This window comes from Cyprinodon tularosa, unplaced genomic scaffold (assembly GCF_016077235.1).
Source record: "Cyprinodon tularosa strain WSP-4 unplaced genomic scaffold, ASM1607723v1 ctg60, whole genome shotgun sequence".
NCBI classification, from domain to species: domain Eukaryota; kingdom Metazoa; phylum Chordata; class Actinopteri; order Cyprinodontiformes; family Cyprinodontidae; genus Cyprinodon; species Cyprinodon tularosa.
In genome coordinates this window covers 1401368-1424967 of record NW_024039341.1, presented here as the reverse complement: position 1 = coordinate 1424967, position 23600 = coordinate 1401368, and the positions used below count along the sequence as shown (strand labels likewise).

Below are 23600 nucleotides of genomic sequence, written 5' to 3'. Positions count from 1 at the left end.
TGTGACTCTGCCTCATGACCTACTGGATGGAGGTCATAAAAGTTTATGACCCTTCTGATTGAATCACAGGATAGAAATGTAGCATCTTCTTTCTTTCAATGTTTCATATGTCCACACAATAATTTTATAATTATCACTCTAACATTTCCCCTATGTGACCACTTCTACTATAACTTCGTTGCTTTAAACACCACAATTTCCCCATTGTGGGAGAATAAATAGATTTTCTATTCTATTCCATTCTATTTTACTCTGTGTCTCTCCATTTTAACAACTAACAATGCATTTCCTTATTAACAGATCCAATGGCAAAGAAAAAACATTTTCTTATTAATTCAATCAATCAATGCTGAATATTGCTAAAATGTAGAATATTATATATATATATATATATTAGTGCTGTCAATCGATTAAAATTTTTTAATCGCGATTAATCGCATCAATGCCTGAGTTAACTCGCGATTAATCGCATTTTAATCGCAAATTTTTTTTCTGATTGAAAATCATTTAAATACTCTCGATGACATACAAAAAATACATACAGGCTAGGTTTGTGCCAATGTTCTTTTTTTTAAATGAAAACAGGTCACAGATACTGATTTATGCCATAGAAACATATGGCAAGAAGATGGGGAGGCATGTAGCAAAAAATAACAAATATGTAGCCAAAAAAAAGGCCCTGAAAACAGGCTGATGTAAAAGACAGTCTTTACAGTTAATACAGTCTTTTGAACAAAGACAAGCATTTTACCCTACTGCTATAAAATGTAGTACAGTTAACATTAGATGTTAATTAACCAAGATAATAATGAACAATTTTCAATCAATACATCAAAATCAATAGACCGACATCACTAGATGGAGGTAGTCTATGAAAGTTACTTTTCAGACTCTTAACAAAAATGAGAACACACACACAAGCACCCACCCACCCACACACAGACACACCCACCCACACACACACACGATACCGACCTGTGACAGCAAGAGTGCCGTAGCAGATTCCATTTCACCTCAGTAATCTGTTTTCTCAGCGTATTTCAGGTTGCTACTAGTTACCAGACACTCAACTTGTTTGTTGGTGGTGGGGCTTAAAGAAAAGGCACTAGCGTCACCCAGTGTATGAGCGTCTTTTTTCCTTGAGGAGCTCCGCTCTTGAAGCCTATGAGAAATGCATACACTGGGGGAAAATAGCCCCGCCTCCCCGCAGGCTGCAGCGGGATGTACTTGGAAAATTTTACCATAAAACCACATAGCGTTAATCTCACGTTAAAAAAATTATCGCCGTTAAAATGGCCTCGCGTTAACGCGATAATAACGCGATAATTTTGACAGCCCTAATATATATATATATATATATATATATATATATATATATATATATATATATATATATATATATATATATATATATATATATATATATATATATATATATATATATATATATATATATATATATATATGTGTGTGTTTATATGTTTTGTAAGAGTCTTATATGTTTGTAGGTTTCTAAAAGCTTTTAGGCATGACTTCCTTCACAAACTCTGATTAACAGATCTTTGTATTAAACAAGCTGATCATGGAGGAAGTGGGAGGAAATGTAACCACATGCACAGAGTAAGCCCAAGAAAAAAAAGGTTGTTCACAAATGCGTCGAAGGGTTGTGTTCTCCTGCTTGTTTTGTTTTCATGCAAATTATTTAAGAGTTCTGGTGAACTGTGAAGACTTCCTTTTTTAAAAAAGTTTTTTAACTGAAGACGGCTATTTTTCTAGCTGATGTTAGTGAACCAACTGAGGTAGGAACATTCGTATTTATCTTTTATAAATATTGTTTTATTTTGTTTATTTTCAAATAAATTTAGACTAATCTTTGAGTGTAAAGAATAATGTCATCCAGTGGTACATGGCTGCAAACTATTTATGCAGAGGAAGCATTTTTAACCAATATTTCAGTTGATATTTGATGTATTAAGAAAGTATCAAAATTAATTTTTACATCAAGAAAAGCGAAAAAATTTTTTAAGTCGCTCTAACTCAATTCTGCAAATAGAAAATATGACATACGCTACTGTTCCGTTAGGGCTCCTTTGTGTAACTACAAGTTGACTTTTCCATGTTTGGTTTATGTACATTTATCAAATTATATGTAGGGAGGTGTGTTCACTGATATACACATGAAGTGTTTCGATTGTACTTTTAGTGTATGACTGGTAAAAAGCAGATATGTAAGCACAACAGCACCACGTCTTACAAAAAAGATCCAATGCTTGACAAAATAATTAGAAATTGTGTAAAACTCCAATTGAATCTTTATAAACTGCTACATGGAGGTTAATGATTTTAAAATCTTTATCTGTCCTCCACCTAAAAATGCACCATTTTTCTAGAATGTTTCTAATTTCAAAATCCCAGCGACCTTGGACATAAGAAGGAAACAGACCTGCTGATCTAGAAGAGCAAAAAGGAAGTCCCTAAGCGAAGAAAGACAATGGACACTCTTTTAGTAAAGTTGGTTTTACTTTTGATCCTGATAAGTACGTACATTTCTTAAAAATTACACTAATAAATTGATGATATATTTTGCTTATGGAATAAAGTGTATAACTTTTTTCTATTTGTTTTCTGTCTACAACAGATTTTTATCATTGTGAAAAACATATTACCTTGGTAGAGAGGACTCTAACTGCTAAGGAGGGGTCCTGTATTGAAATGAAATGTAATCCAGGTGAATTGTTTAACACATTTGACACTGCCTACTGGTTTTGGATGAAGAATGCCAACTGGTCAGAAAAAATAAAAGACTTTGTTGGCACCGTCGTTTCAAGCACAAATGAGTCACAACGGTCTGTCAGTGCAGAGTTTAAATACAGAGTTAAGCATATCAGCTCACCAAAACGAGGTAAACTGGATTTAGAACAAGTGTACAGAATATTGATCTGTGACTTGAGGAAATCAGACAGTGGACTTTACCAGTGCAGATTTGTAGGAGACGATAAATGGAAGACTGATCCATGGAATCTAACTGTTCAGGGTAAGTTTAAAGTACAGTTTGTACATAACTGTACAAAAATCCCTGCTAAATGTCCAGCGATTATATTTAGAATATTGGTTGCAAACATCAAAGAATATTCTTTGGATTTTACAGATCATTTAGTAAAAAAATAAATATTCATACCTGAAGTTTTAAATCTGCTACTATAATGGTAGTTTTGTTTAACAGCCTCTGACAGAACCATATTACTTAATAACACCAACTCAGAGGTTTGCTTTGGTCATTAAATCAGTAATATAAATAAGACTAATATAACCCATTAACATTTTTTTATATATTTATATAATTATTTTTCAGAAAATGCATGCCCTATCACTTTTAGCCAACCACCAGCTGTAAAGGAGAATATCAGCGTAACGCTCACATGTTCAACATTAATTTCATGTGATTCTGATCTACAAATTGACCGACTGAACCAGCTGCCCTCAGAAGAAAGTCTGGGATCTCCAACCAAGAGTAACAATGAAACAACCAAAAGCATCAGCCGGAGCTTGACTCCCAGCTGGAAGGATGATGGGAGCGAATTTTCATGTCAGACCCAAGAAAATATGGACGAGTATTTGATGCGGAAAATCAACTTGACTGTAGAATGTAAGACATGAAAGTTCATTATTGCTGTCTTTTTTCTGTTGAGTGTTACCTGAATAAAACAAAAACAAGAAAAGCATGCAGTATATGAGCTATAAACAATGCTGTGTGAACTGATTCCTTATCTTGTCCTGATTTGGTGGAAACAGATCCCCCTAAAGAAGTAAGAGCAATGAAAAGTCCTGGAAGTGTAAAGGAGGGAAACCGTGTAAGTCTCACATGCTCTGCTAAAGGAACAAATGTCACTTTCATCTGGTTTAAAAGTAACACAAAGATCAAGGATGGTCAGCTTCAATTTTCATCAATCAAAGCTTCAGACAGTGGATCATATTACTGCGAAGCTCAGAACAAGCATGGAACTGGAAAGTCCAACACAATAAACATTAATGTCTTATGTGAGTATTTTCTGAATATTTTATATTTATAGGTTCGATTTTTTTTTTTTTTTTTCATAAAAGTAAACATATCTGAATTATGCATCGTAAACTTTACATTTTCGCTTATTTGGAGTTTCTCCTAAACATTTTACCATTTTATTTAAACTCTTAAGTAATGGAAAAGTGAATAATATGATATTTGACGTTTTATTTAGAGAGTTACTGAAAAATAATAATAACAGACAGTCTCTTTTCTCCATAGATCCACCTGTAGTTGTCATTCAAATAGAAGGAGTCCAACGATATCATATTGAAGTTAAAGAAGGAGAAAGTATTACTCTTGTGTGCAATGTGAATAGAGCCAACCCAAAACCTGAAAGCTTTAAATGGATTAAAGATGGGAAATATGTGTGGTACCAGAAGGAATATAATTTACTCCAAATCAAACCAGAGGACAGTGGTGTTTACCAATGTGAAGCTCAAAACACTGCTGGTTCAACAAAATCAAACCCTTTTAATCTTGAGGTTCAATGTGAGTTTTATTTGTTATTTTGTTTACATTATCATGTACTGTTAAACTCAAACTATTTGTCTTTTTTTCTTATTAGACAAGCCAAAAAGCCGGGTTTCTATCAGTGCTACTCATAACAAAGTGAAAGTTAACAGTTTCCTTAAAATGACTTGTAACACTACGGCAAACCCAAAGCCCTGGTTCTCCTGGTACCATTACAAACAGTCTGACTCCTCCAACTGGACACCACTGGGAAGCAAACCGTTTCTAACTTTCAATGGCATTCAGAGAACAGATGAAGGCTGTTACATATGCAATGCAAGTAACACCATTGGTCAGGGGAAAGTCAGTCAGCCTGAATGCATTCAAGTTATTTGTAAGTAGCTTGATTTATTGAAACTTATTACATCCCTGTAAAAATGCTTTTTCAACAAAAGATGGATCTTTTTTATATGCTTTTTTTCTCCACAGTTCCTCCAACCAATGTCAAACTGTCTTTGGTTTCTAAAGTTAGAGAAGGCCAGTCTGTAACAATCAACTGTTCAGCTGAGAGCTCCCCTTTGTCAGGATTTGAGTTGAAAAGATCCTCAGCCCCCGATCTTCCGCCCTCAGAAATGTTTTCTTCTCAGGCTGCTATGGGACAAAATGTTTTCACCCTCACTTTTAATGCAACATACGCCCACGCAGGGTTTTACACCTGCATCGCATCAAACAGCGAAGGAACAAACAGCAGCTATCAGAGGAAACTGGAGGTTGAATGTGAGTCATCTGCTGATGCACGCTATTCACAGATCAAAGCCTAAAGTTTGCATTTGAAATTTGTATAGATGTTTTTTCTTTTTAAAAATGTATGAAAAGGGGAATTTTATTCTATTTTATTACCTTTTTTAGAATCAGATTAATTATCTAGAGAACTTATAATGAAAACAAGAGCAGACAACTTTGAAACAAAAACTAGATGAGGTGCATATTTATTTAACACTTATATAAGACCACCAAATCCAAAATAACCTTGTTTACGCTAGCAAGTACAAAAAAAAGGTTTTAAAGAGCTGAGGGAAAAGCTGATAATGATACCAAAACATATTAGGACAAAAAGACTGCTTCACTCCAGAGGTTCGGTCGCCCTGCACAAACAGAGTTACCTTGTTTAGTACCTGGAGGACTGTGACAAGTTATAAATCAGGGGGAAAAAAGCTGCCACTGGTAAAATGGTTTGCCCAACACAGAGGGGCATTATCATCAGAGCAAGCTTCAGCAACTTAGACTGATCTGAAGGCTGGCGGTTACTCTGTCAGTAATGAAGATGTTCTCATCCTCTATAGACAGAAACACCACTTAGAGACATACAGTATGGAAAGGAAGCTACTCTAGTTTTATGAAGAGCAACAGAATTTAGTTGTAACTCATCAAACTAAAAGCACTTATTGTAGAAGAAATGAAACATTTTAAAAAAGAAGAAACTGTCCAAAAGAATAATGCTTTTTTATTTTTTTCATTACAACTGAAAATGCATCAGGACCATTGTTGGGACTGAAGTGATATTAAGTAACTTATTACTGTATCTATGTTGGTTTCGCAGTAACTAGCACTGTAAATAAGTTAGTAAAGATTAATAACGCATTATTCATTACTACGCTTTAAACAGATTTGTTATCCATTACTTCACTTGTATATTTAAGGACTACAGATTCCTGCCACATGTCAGCAACGTACAGCTTCAGCTTTCCTTGCATAGGATAGTACAGAGCCACTGATTCAGCGACAGCCTTTCTAGAGTAAAGCGCAAACTTAATGTGTGTCTTGCTCATTATGTGTGGGAATAAAGATTTTATAATCGTTGGTTAAAAGGTAGAATTGAATTTAATCAAGACAAGTTGATAATTATTTTACCTGCATGGTTTACATTTTACATGCAAACAACATAGGATCATTCACTCATGCTGGGGTTTGTTTATTCTGGAATAGTGTATCCCCCGTATGTATATATATATTTTTTTTTTTATTGTCAAAAAACATGTTTAGCTTCATGTCTGTTTTACAGGCGGTTGAAAGCTGTCAATGTGCCAAAATATAAACTCAGGAAACCAGATCTACTCAATTATATTGAAATTAACTCGGCAAATCCCACACATCAAAAAAATGCAGAACATTTTTTAATATTTTTTAATTAATTCCTTTTTAAGAAACACCTTCTATTCCATAATTGAATCTCCAGTTGTATTCAATACTTTTCTACCCTAGATTGGTACCTGCTTGTAAAGCCTAGATGTATTTCTTTGCAGGAAAGAGTTGGTGAGCCACCTAACTATTTCATTTGAAACTTAACTACTACTATAAACCTGTTTCTGACCAAAATTTAGATTCTCCAAAAAATGTGAAAGTAGAAGCAAAGCCTGGTCTAGAGGTGAAAGAAAATGAGATGTTCTCATTGAAATGCACCGCCCAGTCCAACCCGCCGGGACATCTGTTCAAGTGGATAACAAAGAGTAAAGATGGAAAGGAAACCACTGTGAGCACTAACAGTATCTATACTGTAAAATCCTCCAGGCCCTCAGATAGTGGGCTGTACAGATGTGAAGTCCAAAATGTGATTGGAAGAAGTGAAACAGAAGTCGAGATCAAAATCAAATGTGAGTATAAACATAGCAGTGTGTATTATAAGTAAAATGTATAGTTTTCTGTCATGACTCAGAACAGAAACAGAAACCAGTATTCAGGCAAGGAAGGCGAATTGGCTAACTAAACAAAGCTAGTGAGCTGCCAACAAGATGCAGCGGGGGCGCCGCCCAGAGTATCCCAGATGTTGCTGCCCTAGAGAACATGCAGGAGTCTGAGGACAGGTCAGGCAAACAGATCAGAACAGGAACAGGCAGACTCAGTGGTTGAGAGGCAGAACAGGTCAGGATCGGGCAATCAGAAACACAAAGGTACTCTAAAAAAAGTCTTACCTCCAGCTAGAGAGAACAAGATAATTTGGCTCTGATGACTGCATACAAGAACCTTAAATAGAAGGGGTAGCAGGTGGATCAGATTAGCAGTGATGAGAAACCAGGCACAGTAGACAGGTGAATGGAATGAGTAATTAAGCCAGTCATCAGTGCCCAGATCATGACAGTTTCTCCTTCGTTTTAACCGGATTAACCTTTATTTGCTTATTTTCTTCAATCAAAAAGTAATGATGTCTTTATTAAACAATGCTACAGATGCACCAAAGCAGACGACAATCATTAAAGGAGAAGAGCAACACCTCCAGACGGGAGGACGTTTTGTAATGCTGAGCTGCAGCAGTCACTGTTATCCTTCAGCTGAATATATGTGGTACAATGCGACAGATAACAGAAAGCTTTCTCACATGCAGAACTTAACAGTGTACTCCCAACAAGCAGGGGACTATTACTGCATCGCACAGAATGAGATGGGTCAGTTCAAGTCAGACTCAGTCAGGCTGTTTGATGGTAAGTGCAACTTAGGGGAAAGAAGCACTTCTACTGTTTGATTATGGCTTTAAAACAGCAAATACTTTTATTTAAACTGGCAGCTGTATTAAACATATCTGACTGAATACTAACACCGTCTCTCTATCAACCACAGGCACATTTAGGATGATAATGAAGGGTTTAGGATGGCTTATCTTGATTTTGCTCATCATAGGCCTACTTTTCTTATACAGGTAAAAATCATAACATTTTTATTAAAAGACAAAAATTCCAGTGTACAAATGTAATTAGAATGTATGCCCATAACTTTTTTTAGACACAAGATGAAAAAAGCTAATCAACAAAGTACAAGACACGCAAAGCCCTGCTGTAGTTCTCTGCTGATACCTCAGGTAAGCCAGCTGAACAATTCTAATAAAATGGAAACAACTCCACTCTCTGCTTAAGAATTATAGAGAAATTATCTGAAAAACTCAGACATCCCAAGTCTCCCAGAAGTTCCGAGAGTCTCCCTGATATAGATAGTTGTTCACGGATGCCCGGGAGTCTGATTAATTATCTCAGATTGTGTTTTTTAATGCGAGTGAGAGCGTGCAGGCAGTACAATAATAAATGCATCATGTGCGGATAAGAACTACTTCGATTGCGCAGACAACAAGAGAGCACGAGGTGTGGGGAGGAAGTTACTTGTGAAACCTGAGCAGCGTATCTGTCCAAAGCGATGCTCTGTTCAACGAGTGTTCCAGGTGACTGGTTGATCAGAGAGCTGATTGGATCAGCCCGATAAGTTTCGCCTTACTCTCTGGCAGTCACCTAGTTACCAGTCAAAGCTGTGCATCCTGTGAAATGGCAGAAGTCCTTGAGTAAAAAATAAAAATATAGGACTAATTTTAAAGTATATCCACGTCTAGTGAAGGGGAGGAACAGTGGCGGATCTAGACCAAATGTACCAGGGGGCCAGGAGGGGGCCAGCGTGTTTTCATGAAGGCAGAGAAAAGCATGAAATAAATAATCAGGGCAAGGGATTCAAATATGTTAAGAGAGCTGCATGAAGTGAAATTTCTTTTCAAAAATTCTATTCTATTTCTTATGAGGTCAATATACATTTATAACTCAGGAATTTTACATATTTTTGACTTAATTTAAGTTAAAACTATTGTTTTTTTTATAAAAATTTGAATTAGAACTCAAGAAAAACTGTTAAAATCATCTGTAAAAATTAGAGGATTTTTTTTATTTGTTGTGGGGAAAAAAAACATTTAGCAGATGAAAACTGGGATCCTATCTCAGTACCACTGAAGCTATCACCTTATTGTTTTTGAATAATTAGTAAAACAGAATTTGTAAAGAAAAAGAATGAAGTAGTTCCAAAGGACCCATCAGTAGCCAGTGTTGTGCCTGAACGCGTTCATTGAACGAAAGTTCATGAACTCGTTCATATTTTGGGCGAACGTGAACTGAACGTACTGCATTATTGCCTGATGAACGTTTTTGTGAACTCGTTCATTCTGGTGTCTGTGAACGGCACGCTCTCTCAGTTCAACTCCGTTCAATAGGTTGCCAGATTTCTATAAAGCCCTCCAGGCGAAACCCCGGCTAAATCACACCGTAAACAGGCCTTAATATGTAGCGGGAAAAACACCCAATCTGGCAACACCAGCTACCAGCGTCGTAGCCTACAGCCGCGTGCGTCATCAAAACAAAATGCAGCGTGGAAGCCACAGCAGCATGGAGGCGACTTAAAACAGGTTTATGACCAGGTGGTCGGTGAGGATGATGGCAACAAGTTTGCCCGCTGGCTTTCAGTAAAAAAATCCACACTTCAGTAACCTTAAATTCCTACCTCAGCCTGGTCCCTCAGTTTGTGTTAGTAAAATCTTCTTGAGCGGAGGTCTTCAACAGGGCATCCGCGACCCCTAGGGGGTCTACGGAGGTACTGCATGAGGGTCTGCATGGTTAGTTGATATTTTTATATTCCCCCCCCCGCATTTTTTTCCCCCACTAATTGAAATGTCTTTAAATACTCATTAACATGAAATCAACACACTGTAGTAAACAGATAAATGGAGACAAAAGATGTCTTTCAGTCATCAATGCTCACATTCAGCGACACACAGGAGCTCTTTCAAGCTGGGCACCGTTTCCTTCACAACAACCAGGAATCAGAATCAGAAAAACTTTAATAATCCCAGGGAGAAATTAATTTCTTTACATTACTCCATCTGTAATAGAGTGACTATAGGACACAATTTCATACAATATATATAAATAGGGGGTCCCCGCTCCATCTCGCCATCAGTTTGGGGGTCCTTGGTCTGGAAAACATAGAAGACCCCTGTTCTTGAGGGTTTTACTATCCATGTAACTTGTTTGTTAAACCTGCCTGGTATAATTTTCCAGGATTCCAGTATTCCTTTTTAGTATGTATTGAAATGGAATTTCAAATGGAAAAAATTATTAAAATAAAAAAAAAACATTTGCACCTTAAAGACTACTTTCCTATTTTTCTTTTAATAATTACTCATAAAAAAGACCAAGCAGCACATTTTTCCTGATGTTTTTGAGAATATACTGTAGGGGTGAAAGCTGCAGCTGCTACTAGTGTGAAGTGAATGGACAGCAACAAAGCGTTAAAGCAACAATGGGGAAATGCTGTCCCTTCAATGCTAATGTAAACCCTGGTTGGATAAGGATTCAAAACTGGATATGAAGATGAAATCTGACGCACAGTTTCAGAGTTACAACTGATAAAATAATTGCTGTCTGTGGTTCTACAGTAGGCTATGGTGTAATTGAGCAATATATGAAAAAAAAAAAAAAAAAAAGAACTATGAACTAGTTCGTTTTTTGGAATTGTGAACTATGAACTGAACTAGTTCATTTTAAAATGTGTGAACTGAACTTTGAACTAGTTCACGTAGAAAGAGAACTTTCCCAACACTGTTAGTAGCCATGTCTGTTCCAGCGCAGATCATCATTAGAATTTCTGGCCCCCGTTGGCCCCTGTCTTGAACCGGCCCTGGTGAGGAATGATGACAAAGTGGCGAGGTGCACTGTATGGTGAAGTCTCATGAGAAATGGGGGGTGTTATAAAATATTTACCAAACATTTAAATGCATATAAATCTCTACAGTAACATGTGTCAAAATGTAATAATAAACAGATTAATCAATTCAATGTCTTCCATCTGCAGAACTACATCTTCAGAATTTTAGAGATATCTCAGGCTAACCACTGAATTAAAACAAACAGGATTGTCAGTTTCCTGTTAAATTATAATCTATTTGACTCAAGGGTACGGTATATGTATTAATTCGACTATAGGTGATATATTTACCTTTCATATTATCACAGGATATTTTCCAGTGTCCAGTGGTCCAGCACATCTGATGCTATAAATACTTTTTTTATTGAGAATAAAAAGCTGCCCAAACTATTTTGGACCTTTATGAGAAAGCAATTACTGCTAAAACCAGGTTGGGCACCCTTGGCAAAAAAAAACTCCCATCAAGCTTTTCAATTAGTTATGTTTTTTTTGTAATTCACAGAGTTGTTTTATTTTTATTTACTTATTTTTTTACTTACCAGCTGTTTTTAATGTTTAACACAACGGTTTGTCTTTTAACATCAACACCTTACACCAATTCTTGAGTCTCTGCACTGCCTCTGTGTTCAGTTTAGAATTTATTTTAAGATTTTATTGTTTGTGTTTAGAGATTTGAATGGGATGGCTCCTCAATACATTACCAACCTCCTCCACATTTCAAATAAAAGGGTTAGGGTTAGATTAGGATAGGTTTAAAACCAGAATAGGACAGAGCCTTTTCTGTAGTTGGCCCCAGTCTTTGGAATACTTTGCACCTCCATATACAAACAGCCTTCACAGTGGAGTGTTTTAAGTCTCGTCTTAAGACCCGCTTTAACTCTTTGGCTTTTAACACTGCATAATTGTGGGGTCCTCTGTGTCCTTTTTATTTATTTAGTTTAAACTCACTGCTATAGGCAGATGCATACATTAGCTTTCAGACATAGACAAGTTGAAAACAACAACAACAACTTGTTTTTCAGGGCTTCTGCACCTGGTGGAGAAGAGCTGAAAGAGGGAATGCAAGAAATGAGAATATATTTAGAGACACTTCTAGAAGCAGAGACGACCTTCTGCCGGAGCAGCAGGGCCGTCGAAAGGCTCAGCCTCAGGAGCCTCGCCCAGACGTCACGTAAGTGAGCGGCCTCACACTGTCTCCACTCAGAACAAGAGACATTCTGTTACACAGAGAGCAATGGCTGGTTTTGCTCTTTGAAGAAAGAAACTGTTTTAAGATCTCACAGATACACATGGGAGAAAAAAAAAATTATAAATTATATTCAAATAACAATGAGCTAAAATATGTTTCTATGTTTTTATTTTATTCCTGTTCTTTAGGTCTACATCCCACCATGTGAACACTGTTTATTCTACAGTCAATCTGCCATTTGAAAATAAAGTGAGTAAAGTTAATCTAACAAAGAATAAAAAATTTGAAAAAATAATAATAAAATGACAGCAAGGAAGTTGTATTTTTAAATATGCATGCCAGTGCCACATTTTTAAAGCAGAAATCAGATTGATGTATTTTTCTTTTAGCATAGACTTTAAGAAATAGATTTACATCAGAAACATCTAAGGAATCATGTAATCTTAAAGGAAAAATATTTTTGCAGTAATTGTAAACAAGCTGCACTAAAATACACTAAAGGTTTCTATAGCTGACATATCTGCTGTTAGTTTATTGATGCTTATTAGGCCTTTTTTATTTTAGTTTTAGTCTTGGCCTAAATGACGAAACCTAGTAGATCTGAATAACAGTCTAGCTACTTCCTGTGTGCTGCCTGAAGCTGTGTACTCTCTGTGTGTCTAATAAAGGGATGTTTCTAATTACTGTAATACCTCAGTGTGCAAAACACAGAATAATGAATCAGCTAACTGACCCCTTTTTTATTTCATGAATAAACTCATTCAGTTTTCAATGCATGTTTACTATAGTCCTCTGTCTGCATCTGTTTAGGCTCCATCTGCACAAAGACCAGGAAAAGCACAACAAAAATGCATGGAGGACGATTCTCTGAACTATGCCTCTCTGCCCTTTAAAGATAAGGAGTGAGAGAAATGTTTTCATTTTTGCATCTTTTGAAAGTGCAGACATCAATTATATATAATTATATTATGTTTTTATATAAATATATATAAATTCTAATAATGTTATTTTTTTTGTTTTTTTTTCCAGGAAAGTCGGAGTAGAGGCTATATATTCACAAGTGTGTAAGCCAATACGCAAACAGGTCAGTGGCATACTCAATCACAACAATGCAGAGCTCATATTTGTAAAAAAAAAAAAAAAAAAAAAAAAAAAAATAAATGTCATAACCAAATCAGGTTTGTTTATAAAACAAATTCTCCAATTTCCTTCCTAAAGGAAGCGCAGGAACATTTTCTGGATTATGAGAACATCAACCCGTTTTCACCTACCAGAAAGCCATGCTTTTCTGATGATGATTCAGAGACCAGTGATGAAGAAGAGGTCAGCTATTCTCAGGTGACTATTGCTGCAAAGCCTTCCCATCAGACAGAGACATCCGACTCCAGCACATCCGACTCCAGCACGTCTGACGAGGAGACTCAGTACTCTGACATCATACTCTGATTCTAAACAACCTTTGAGATCCTCATGGAGGTTGTTAGCCATCATTTCCTGAAAAGATATGCTTATCTAATGTGTGTAACAGTGTATTGAAAAGAGGAGAGGATCAGTCACTCTTAATCAACAACCTTTACAGTGTTATAACAGCTTTCTAATAAATTCTTTCTGTTCTTGCATTTTTGTTTTACAATAAAAAAAAAAACTAAAACTGAATTTAAGAAAATGCCCACAGCAGTATTTTTAAATCATGATGAAAAAGCTTTTCCAACCAACTTTGTCCTACGTGAATAGAGAAACTCTCCCTTACATCTATTCATCTGGAAATAGTTATAAAACCATATGGGACTCCAGCAAACTATAGTAAAAACCACTATCAACAAAACCATGGTTGTGAATTGCCAGTAGTGACCAAATCACCTAAATTACTTTAGGAGAACTTAAAATTAAAAATAACAACCAGATACTTGCATTCAAACATGGTGTTGGTTGTGATGTGGAGGAATGGGCTCTATGCACAACCTCCCTACTTCCTGAACGTAAGGCAGCTCTTTTGTTTCCTGTCATTTTCTCCCGAATGAACTGATTGATCCAGGTGTGTCTCGCCATGGTTACTGAGGTTAAGCACACCTGGATAATCCCTTCATTCAGTAGAAAAAGACAGCAAGCAAAAGAGGTGCCTTAAGTTCAAGAAATAGTGGAGTTGTGCATAGAGCCCATTGCTGTAACTTAGACATATATAGATTGTGTTCTCTATCCAAAAGATACAGCAAGAAGCTGTCTGCTTAGGAAGGTTTCGCAGAAGGCAATAGATCCAAAGCACCAGATATTCCATCTCTGATTTGCTCAGAAAAGGAGAAATTGATTTTTAGAAGTGACGTAATCATAGTCTGGATTTAAGCTGTTAAGCTGTGGCATGACCTTAAACCGTCCATTCATTTTCAATGATCCTCTACTGTGGATGAATTATAAAACTGTTAATCAAAATTTCTCTGAAGACAGACTAAATGCTGCTTAACAGAGATGCTTGATAGCAGGGTCCCACAGCAGTTATTTGGTTTAGAAGTGGACAACATTATTTAATAGGGCTAAGGTGCTTCTATAACCTATTTCCTTATTAAACCAAAATGTTGGTATAAAAACTACTTTTTGATCTTACTTAGTTGTCTTGGTCTGATTTTAAAATCTATAAAGCTGTAAGGAGCTAATATTTCTAGGTAAGTATTGTAGATGGTAAAACATTACCAAATAATATTTCTGTACATACTGTAGAAAGTTAAAACTGGGTGTGGCTATCGATGTTTTTATACTTTGCTATTTTACAGGGATGAAACTTGTGCCCAGAATGATCTATTTTTTGTTCATGCTCATGTATAAATGTAATAAAGACGATATAAAAAATGTTCATCCAATCTACCTTTGTTGTTTTTATTTAAGACGTAAGTTTTATCAAGAAAATTAAGTGTTAAAAATTTGTTGGCCTAGAGATAAAACATTAAGGCTACAATGTGTTATAATTACAGGGATTTATTGACATAAATGTAATATATTATACATAAGTATGTTATTTATGATCTGCTTTTCTCTGCTGTTAGTAATCTTACTAAGATTACCTTACCTGACTGATTTTAAATCTGTTGAAAGACAGAAAAGCAGAATAAATCTGTAAGGGACCAATACTCCTACAGAGGTTAAACTTTACCAAATAATCCTTCTGTTCAAAGGGAGCTAAAAATTTATCAGTCTATTTTGTTTGTTTATTTTCTCACTTTGAAAAATGCTTTGATTGGTTGTACTGACGGCAGATAATAAAAACACATACAAAAAATTTTTGTTGTTGCTTTTATTTACGATAGAAGTTTAATCAAGATAAGTAAGTATTAAGAAATTACAAAAAAAGAGAAGAAAAGGGCAGCAAAAATATGAGTAATAAACAGTTTTTTTAAAGAATTCTTGTGAGATTTAAAATTCTATATCAGCTTCTTCATGTTGAATAATGTTGAAATAAAACCAAAGTCCATCTTGTTTTCTGCTACAAACTGACTTCAAATTAAGGTGAAACCTTGTTAGTTACCTCAAGATTATTAGCATTTTTACTATGTTCCAAGGTAGTGCCTGAGACATTTTCTTGCTCTTTTGATTCTCCTCCATTACTTTCTCTGCAGTTGGGGTGATTTTCGTACTCAGCTGTCTTTGAGGCCAGTCCTCTGATAGTTCCATCCCCAAGCAGACTTTCCGATTCTGCCTGCGCCTTAGCAAAGTCCACACTGGCATAGTTTAGGTGCTCTTCTTTGTCTTTTTCCACATCATTCTCTACAGCTTTGTTGGCAAAAATGGTGGCTTCTGAGGAAGGGTTGGCCTACAATAAGACAATAAGAAATTTAATGCCACCAAATCACAGCTAGAAGAGATGTAATTTGCTTTTATTTGAATATGTTCACGAGTCGGCAGGGCTTCAATAAAATGTAATGTCATATCAGAGTTTTTTGGCTACATAGGCTCATTCTGATTTTACATGTAACTAAACGCATATATATAAAGTATGAGTTTTAAAAATATAAACTAACCACATCTGTGACTAAACATTCTTCTGCTTCCGCCAACTTCTTCTTGGGTGAAAAGCTGTGTTTTCTTTTTCTAAAACAGAAAAATCTTGGTTATATCAGCCATACATGGAACTACTTGTAGGGATGGATTTTATTTTACACACACAAACTACAATGACAGTTATAAAGGCAACACATATAATTTAAAGATATTTTGACTTTTGTAAAAGGAGCTTTTCATTTTGTTTTGGAGAGGAAGTTTTTTAGAATATTATATAAAAATGACATGTGGGGTTAGCCATAGATCACTAAAAATATAAAGCCCTCAAGCAGACTAATATTCTTGTTTGCTATGATCTGAGGTAAAGGGAGCATTTAGATACTAAATAGGAGGGGGCCAAGAGTGGAGCCTTGAGGAACTCCGCATGTGATATTTCTGGTCTCTAATTTAATGTTCCCTACTGACACATACTGTAGTCTGTGTTCTTCAGGACGAAGTTAAAGCAATCAATTTTAGTACCAGAAAGGCAGACCCAGTGTTGTTTTTTTTTGGAGGGTCTAATGAAATCAAGTTATTTTATTAGATTTAGGTATAAAATTATTTTTGTGAAGCACTTATATATCACAGTGCTCTTCCCATTTTGAACATGTGTGTTGTAACTAATAACATAACTTGTCAATAATTTAATGAAGTTTTTTAACTGATGATGGAATCTATTTTTGTAGCTTTTAAAAATTCTTTCAAACTATTAAAAGTTCAGAAAATACAGTGGTAGGATTACAATATCACAAATTTATAAACAGAATTCAATAAAAAAAATACCTGCAGAAAAATATCAACAGAGGAATGCAAATCACCATCATCCCCAGAGCTCCAGCTGCTGAGCCGATGAGCAGAGAGACAACATCAACACCTGAAAAAATCCATAACAGAACATGTTGAATGACAGATAAAACATCTATGAGTGCAGCTTTCTGCAGAGCCACACCTAGCTGAGTTTCACTGGAGGAAACATTATAAGCCAGACTATCAGAGCCCAGTAAGTTTCTGCTGAGGCACACCAAGGTGGGCAAGTCTTCATTCAGACTGTACAGGGTGATGACACTCCGGACCGTCCCTGGCCCCATAATTATCTCTCGTATTGGGATGTCAGCTGAGTTATTGACACGTTCTCCAGCCAGTTCCCAAAGCAAGGAAGGAGGCGGGTTACCCTGACTGTCACAGGAGCATCGAAAGCGGGATAAGATTTTGACACAGCGAGAAGATGATAGAATTTCTGGAGAATCTGTAAAGGGAGAACATTAGCCATTAGACAATATTAGAAAACCAAAAGTAAACAAGGAAGATTTTTTTTTAATTGATCTTACATAGAACATCAATAGTGAAAGGTTCTGAGTATTGAGATCCATGAACATTTAGTGCTTCACAGTAATATAGATCTTCAGAGAGTTTGGTCACATTAAAGGTGAAGTTCTGACCCAAGCCAGCAACCTCCTTTTCTCCACCGGCAACTCGGAACCAGGTGACATTAGCTACTGGTGGGTTAGCCATGCTGGTGCAGGTCAGAGTCACAGAGCTGCCATCAGAAACTGAGCCAGACGAGTCAGCAGACACAGTAGTGTTTTTAGGGGGATCTGAAAGAAAACATTTGATTTATTTTGAAGGTTCAGCATTAAAAGATCATACGGTATCTTCTTTCTCTGTGGATAAAGTAGATTAAATGTAAACTGAAAGCATAATGGTTTGATATTTTTGGTGGATGCAAATCCTTTAATTAGCTTTTACTTGATGTTTCTTTTACCAAATATAAGGAACGGAACTATCAACTGAACTCCATGCTTTGGTGAAAAGGAAAATTACCATCTAGATAAGAAGATTAGCCGAACAAAACGTCTTCACATAAACTGACAAACACACATGTTCACAACAGAGCTCAGTCTAAATGGGCCACAGACACACTGAGAGCTCTAAGGTTGTCACGCAACATGACAATGTGTCACTGTCCATGGTCCAGACTTTAGTGTGAACAAATCTTGGCTCTGCTTCGTGTTTGGGTTATCACAGCTGGACGTACAGTAGAGCCATAATCCACACAATATATGGCTCTGTTTTTTGTTTTTTCACTGGAACCCAACATCCTTTTTGCATAAAAAAAAGAAAGAAAACTCACACTGAACATCCAGAAGAATCATTGCTGAAGTTTCTTCTCCAAAGTCGTTTTTTGCAGAGCAGTAATATTCACCGCTATGGCTGAGATCTATAACATTAAAGACAATTTTTGGTCCTTTCTCCTGATACACTTCGTCATCTTTGTACCAGGTGTAATTGGTTACTGGTGGGTTTGAATGGCTTCTACAAAGCAGAGACACAGAGCTGCCCTCCAGGATCAGACCAGCTGGCTCAACAAGAACCGCTGTCTCCTTGGGAGAAACTGTAATCATAAACAAGTATGAGTCAGTTTATGTTTTAGGCTGTGAGTTACTATGTATTGTCTAAAAATACATCTGCTCTGACATACACAATACATCTATTTGCATGATAGAAGAGTTTTGGCTTCCATATCCATTAACAGCTTTGCAGAAAAACTGGTTATCAGCTTCTGTAGCTGTGGTTGAAAATGTGCTCTCAGATCCAACTTCTTCCACTTGCTCTCCAGCGAGTTTATACCAGGTGTAGCTGTCCACCTCTGGATTGGCATTAGCACTGCAGGTCAGAGTCACCACGCTGCCCTCCAACACTGGACCAGAATCACTTACTGTTGTGTTATATGGAGAGTCTGGAAGGATGAGAAAAATGGGAAATACAAAACCTGAGGAGAGAACTACAGTAGCCCCTCAATTTAGCACCCAGAATCACACTGATGAAGCCAATTTGGCCAAAGTAATTAAAGTTCTATTATCAGAAATATAAAGAAATGAAAACCGAATACAAACCCTTTATTAGAGCATTTATAATTGGTGTAGATTGAAATGATCTAGTTCAAACTGGACCAGTCTAAACATAGATCTTTTCACACTTGTCTAAATTTATGGTGGTCCATATTGTAAGAAAACTATAACAAAAGTGTCAATAGTTCCGAAATTTACTGGTGTTATTTAATGTACATTTTCTCTCCCTAAGTCTGACATATATAGATTTTTAAGGTTTGAAAATAGAGATGTTCACATGCTGCACAGATCCCTTAAAATCACTGAAACAGCTCTTTAATTAGTCATAGCAAACCCAACATTAGCAGGTTCAGTCACATCTGATATAAAGCTATTTTTTCTTACACCTAAACTGCTCCCACACACACTAACCTCACATGCTTACAAAAAAACAGAAAACTTGTTCAGTTGCAACTGACAGATGACTATCTCTGTTTGCCTCATGGGTAACAATAGACTGTGGCAGCCTACAAAATGGTATCATCCTCATCACAAAGCCATTTAAGCATCACATACTTCACTCAAACAGCAGACTAGGTGAATAAAATCCCTTGAGGATGAAAGCAAATGTATTTGTACATATTTAGTGCCATCTCCTTAAACTGCAAAAAAAACTAGAAATAAGTCAACCTTTCTTAAATAAAATGTATTTACCCTTCATTTTAATAGGTAAATAAGATGATTTTCCAATAGAATGAGCATTTTTACTCTTGAAATAAGATAATTGAAAGTATGCTCTTGATATAATAAAATGCATTTGTTTCTTTCTTATTTTAAAGGTAAATAATTTTTTTCCTTAGGCAAAGGGTCTCACTCCATTCAAGAAAAAATTCACTTATTTTAAGAAAAAATGACTTAAGATTAAAAATTTTTGCAGCGTAAGAATACCAGAAATGAAAATGTTGTCACAGTAATCTCTTAATCTGTAGAGGAAAATCCATAACTCTGAGTGTGAAAACTAGGCTGTTGTATTGTACTTTTATGGTATTTCAACTTCTCTGACTATCTCAACAGCCTCTCAGAGGAAGAATTGCTGATTAGAGAAAAGGTCATCAGATTTATCTGAAAAATATGAAAAAAAAAAAAAAATTTATTGAGCAAATGCCTCCGTGAGCTATGTCAGTGTCCTTAAATGTAAAAATAAAAAAGTAAAAATTGGCTTATTAAATAAATGGTTAAGCTGCCTGGTTCTGCTGGAGCTTTTCCTCTCCACTGTCGCACCAAGCATGCTTAGTGTGAGGGATTGCAATGTCAATGAGTCAATGCAATCAACTGGTTTTCCTTAGATAGAAAACTTTGAATCAATTTGACTGTATGACCTGGCGAACTGTAGAGTGCCTTGAGATGACGTGTTGTGAGTTGGTGCTATATAAATTAACTGAATTGAAACATGGTTGGTCTTCTACAGTTTTATGGAGTCAGATTTTTTTTCTTTTTCACCTGCATTAGCAAACAGATTTTCTCTTGTAATATCTTTTTTTTATATTTAGTTTATAAAATATTTTCAACTAAAGTGCAATAAAAAACATACTTACAAAAAACCTGCATTGTTAAACTCCTTTCAAAGACGAGATCACTGTGTCCAGCTTGCCTGTTGTAGGTAGCAGTGCAAGAAACCTTCTGTCCATTGTGGAGGTGAGAAGCGTTAAAATGCATAAGAGAGGTTAAAGAATTTGCTTCTATATTTTCCTCTGTGTCTCCTAAAATTGGTGTCCATGTCACTAGTGGGGGAAGAGTTGGACAGGGGACAACGGCTGAACAACTCAATGCAACTTCAGTCCTTTCCTCTACTTCCAGCTTGGATGGAGTCATGATAGGCCTGGGGAGAGAATCTGAGGAGGAACAATAAGGAAAAGCTGTAAGCATAGACAAAAAGATATGATCTATTTTTGCATGTTTATGATGAAGAATAGAACAAACCTTGAGTGGTGATACGAACGCCTGCTTGAAAGTTGAACTTCAGTGAGTTTTCACACTGCAGTCTGAAGTAATAGTTGTCGTAATGGTTAGACGGCAGGTTGTTGAAGATGGTGGTGCAGTCTTTGTCACGCAGGACCCCTGTTAGGTTTCCCTGCAGGAGATTTAAGTTGACGCTTGCTCCGGCGAGGCTAGAATCAAACACCTGCGTTCGGCTCCAGCTGCCTCTCCTCCAGATGGCTTTACATGAGTGGTCCAGGTACTGATCCCATTCAGGGGGCAAGGTGAAAGTACATGGGATGATCAGACAGGATCCACTCAGCCCCTCTATGGTCTGAGGCATTAAAACAGACCAGTGCTGGCATAAGATGCCTGAGGAAAAACAATGATTGTATCAACATAAATTTAACAACTGTATGATTTTAATTGAAAAAGCATCTAAATAGGAGACATCTTACCTTGAAATAAATAACATATTAGGAGAAGCTTTGCAATGGACATCGTGGCTGTTTTTCAAGTTAGCAATCCTTGAATGAGGTAGTAGAAAGAAAATCAAAATAAATTTTTTTTTTTTTTTTTTGTATATTTTTCATTTCGAACTGAAACAAAACCAAGGATCAGTTAAATACATCTAAAATATTTTTTAACATAGATAATGCCATATTGCATTCAACTAATATGAACATTTGGAGAATGTTTTATGAGAGAAAATATTTTATGATATTCATAAACTATCATAGAATTAAAACCACAGACAGTAAAACTGCAGTGAAATAAGACACATTAGGCCCAAAATTACATTACTAATTATTTTAGGTAAACCAAAATGTTTGTCTTGCATGATTAATTGGCACAATCTCATTCTTTTGCAGCTACAAAATAATCAGCAACAGGAGTCTGCACAAAAGTTTTCAATTCAGCAAAGCTATCCATATTTAACTGGAGTTTGTTCACAAGTTAAACTCCTTCTTAGAGCACTTAAACTGGCAGATATGTGACAGAAATACAGTTGCATTTTTTTCTATTTACATGAAAAATTTTAACTTAATGTGAACATAACACAGACATTATTTTGAGCATCATAATAAATCCTACCTTAATTTTGGTGCTGAAAGTGCTCTTTAGTACTCAGTCAGAGATACCTAAATCAAAGTCAGAATAGATTATTAGTATTAATTAGAAGTTAAAATCATAACAAATTCAGAGATTTACCAGCCTAAAGGGTTCAGTGGTTCCAAATCCACAGAGACGTACTGCCAGACTGGTGGTGTGTCTGGATAAGACATGCAGCTGTTGCAAGACGTGCCAATGGAAACAGGCAATTAGAAAACAACAGGGTTTTCATGCTGTCTCCACTCGCTGCCACACTTTATTCAAAGCCATTTTTTTTATTGATTGTATGGGGAATTCATCAAACATTGTCATTTCATCATTTAATTTATTCTAATTAGGGAAACAGTAGAAAAAATAAAGAGAAACTGGAGGCAAGATAAATACCTACATAAAAGCAAATTCAAATACTGGTAGTCATGGTCGTATTTGGTAATATAAATGGAAACATGCCTTAGAAGCTGTTTAAACTTAATTCAATAAAGAAACACACAGTTTTAAATATTGCAAAAATGCATTTCAAAAGGTCATATTTCTGTTGGATGTTGACGTACAAACCGATATTCAGTGTATTAGAATATGTTCTCTGGAGCTTGCACATACTTCTAAATACCTTTTTCACATTCACAATGCTTTTTTTTCTTTGAGAAACTAGTTACTGAAATAGATTAATTAGGACTGTAACAATTATTCAGATTGTGATTAAAATGATTATTGAAATAATCATCAGTTAATTTATTAAACGATTATTTGTTAACTGGAGTATAGAGACTCTAAATCATGCCTTTAACTGACAGAACAACCCACTTAGAGCAGTAATTATACCAACATAGTAAAGAAAATGTATAAACATTTAGCATTTAAGATAAAAAAAAAAAAAACATTTTCATCTGTCAATATGCTCTATCCAGAACTCCTCAAGTGGAAACATTTTAGTTTCACCTGGATAATTTAATGTAAAATTTTTCTTTGAGGAACCTTTGGTAATCTGATTATTAATAGATTAATTGGGGAAAATAATTGATAGATTAATCAATTTGCAAAATTATCGTTAGTTGTAGTCTTAAATGAATAGTTCATTTTATTCTATGTTGAATCTGACTGTTTAATACTGCATATTGTCATACTGACCTATATAAAGGCAGGATGAGTATTTAAAAAGACATGTCAGTGTAAACGGCAGCTGTCTGACAACGACATGTTACACAGTTAAAGGGAAACATGAAAGGTTTAATAAACTGAAAGATCTGAACAAAAAATTCAAAAGCTTGAGGTAGAAAATGTTTTTAATTCACAGAAGCAATACTAAAATTGTAGGAAATTACTTAAGAGATTCAGGAAACTTTCAAACTAAAACTCACATTTAAACAAGAGAGAACTGTATCTAGACAAACTGTGTCGGGACCTAATTGTGGTAAGAACTGTACAAACCTATCAGTTTTTATAGATTCTT

General features: G+C 35.8%; 2 protein-coding genes across 2 annotated transcripts; one reads left to right on the top strand and one right to left on the bottom strand.

Moving 5' to 3' along the window:
• The first annotated feature begins 1889 nt into the window (after positions 1 to 1889).
• Positions 1890 to 14076, top strand: si:dkey-24p1.1 (uncharacterized protein LOC556718 homolog). The gene is made up of 16 exons (XM_038307144.1): positions 1890 to 1902; positions 2675 to 3034; positions 3353 to 3646; positions 3793 to 4038; positions 4283 to 4552; positions 4629 to 4907; positions 5003 to 5290; positions 6895 to 7164; positions 7738 to 7989; positions 8126 to 8204; positions 8288 to 8363; positions 12040 to 12188; positions 12395 to 12455; positions 13017 to 13108; positions 13236 to 13290; positions 13425 to 14076. Exons 1-16 carry the CDS (start codon positions 1890 to 1892, stop codon positions 13650 to 13652), a joined length of 3012 nt encoding a protein of 1003 aa, XP_038163072.1. The 3' UTR covers positions 13653 to 14076.
• A 1411-nt stretch (positions 14077 to 15487) lies between these two features.
• Positions 15488 to 22932, bottom strand: LOC119797896 (myelin-associated glycoprotein-like). The gene is made up of 11 exons (XM_038307155.1): positions 22133 to 22932; positions 21496 to 21564; positions 21041 to 21409; positions 20656 to 20952; positions 18712 to 18969; positions 18364 to 18624; positions 17561 to 17827; positions 17182 to 17478; positions 17016 to 17106; positions 16214 to 16283; positions 15488 to 16005 (listed from the first exon to the last, which is right to left on the bottom strand). The coding sequence occupies exons 2-11, from the start codon at positions 21536 to 21538 to the stop codon at positions 15697 to 15699; spliced, it is 2262 nt and encodes a 753-aa protein (XP_038163083.1). The 5' UTR covers positions 21539 to 21564; positions 22133 to 22932; the 3' UTR covers positions 15488 to 15696.
• Between the last annotated feature and the right edge of the window lie 668 nt (positions 22933 to 23600).

Excerpts from the sequence above, each read along its gene's own strand:
- si:dkey-24p1.1 (XM_038307144.1), top strand. Across the intron at positions 4,553-4,628 it reads TTTTAATCTTGAGGTTCAAT|ACAAGCCAAAAAGCCGGGTT; the intron begins GTGAGTTTTATT and ends TTTTCTTATTAG. Across the intron at positions 8,364-12,039 it reads GTTCTCTGCTGATACCTCAG|GGCTTCTGCACCTGGTGGAG; the intron begins GTAAGCCAGCTG and ends CTTGTTTTTCAG.
- LOC119797896 (XM_038307155.1), bottom strand. The coding sequence starts at position 21,538 with ATGTCCATTGCAAAGCTTCTCCTAATATGTTATTTATTTCAAG. Across the intron at positions 18,970-20,655 it reads TTTAACAATGCAGGTTTTTT|ACTCTCCATATAACACAACA; the intron begins GTAAGTATGTTT and ends TCATCCTTCCAG. Across the intron at positions 18,625-18,711 it reads CATGCAAATAGATGTATTGT|TTTCTCCCAAGGAGACAGCG; the intron begins GTATGTCAGAGC and ends TTATGATTACAG.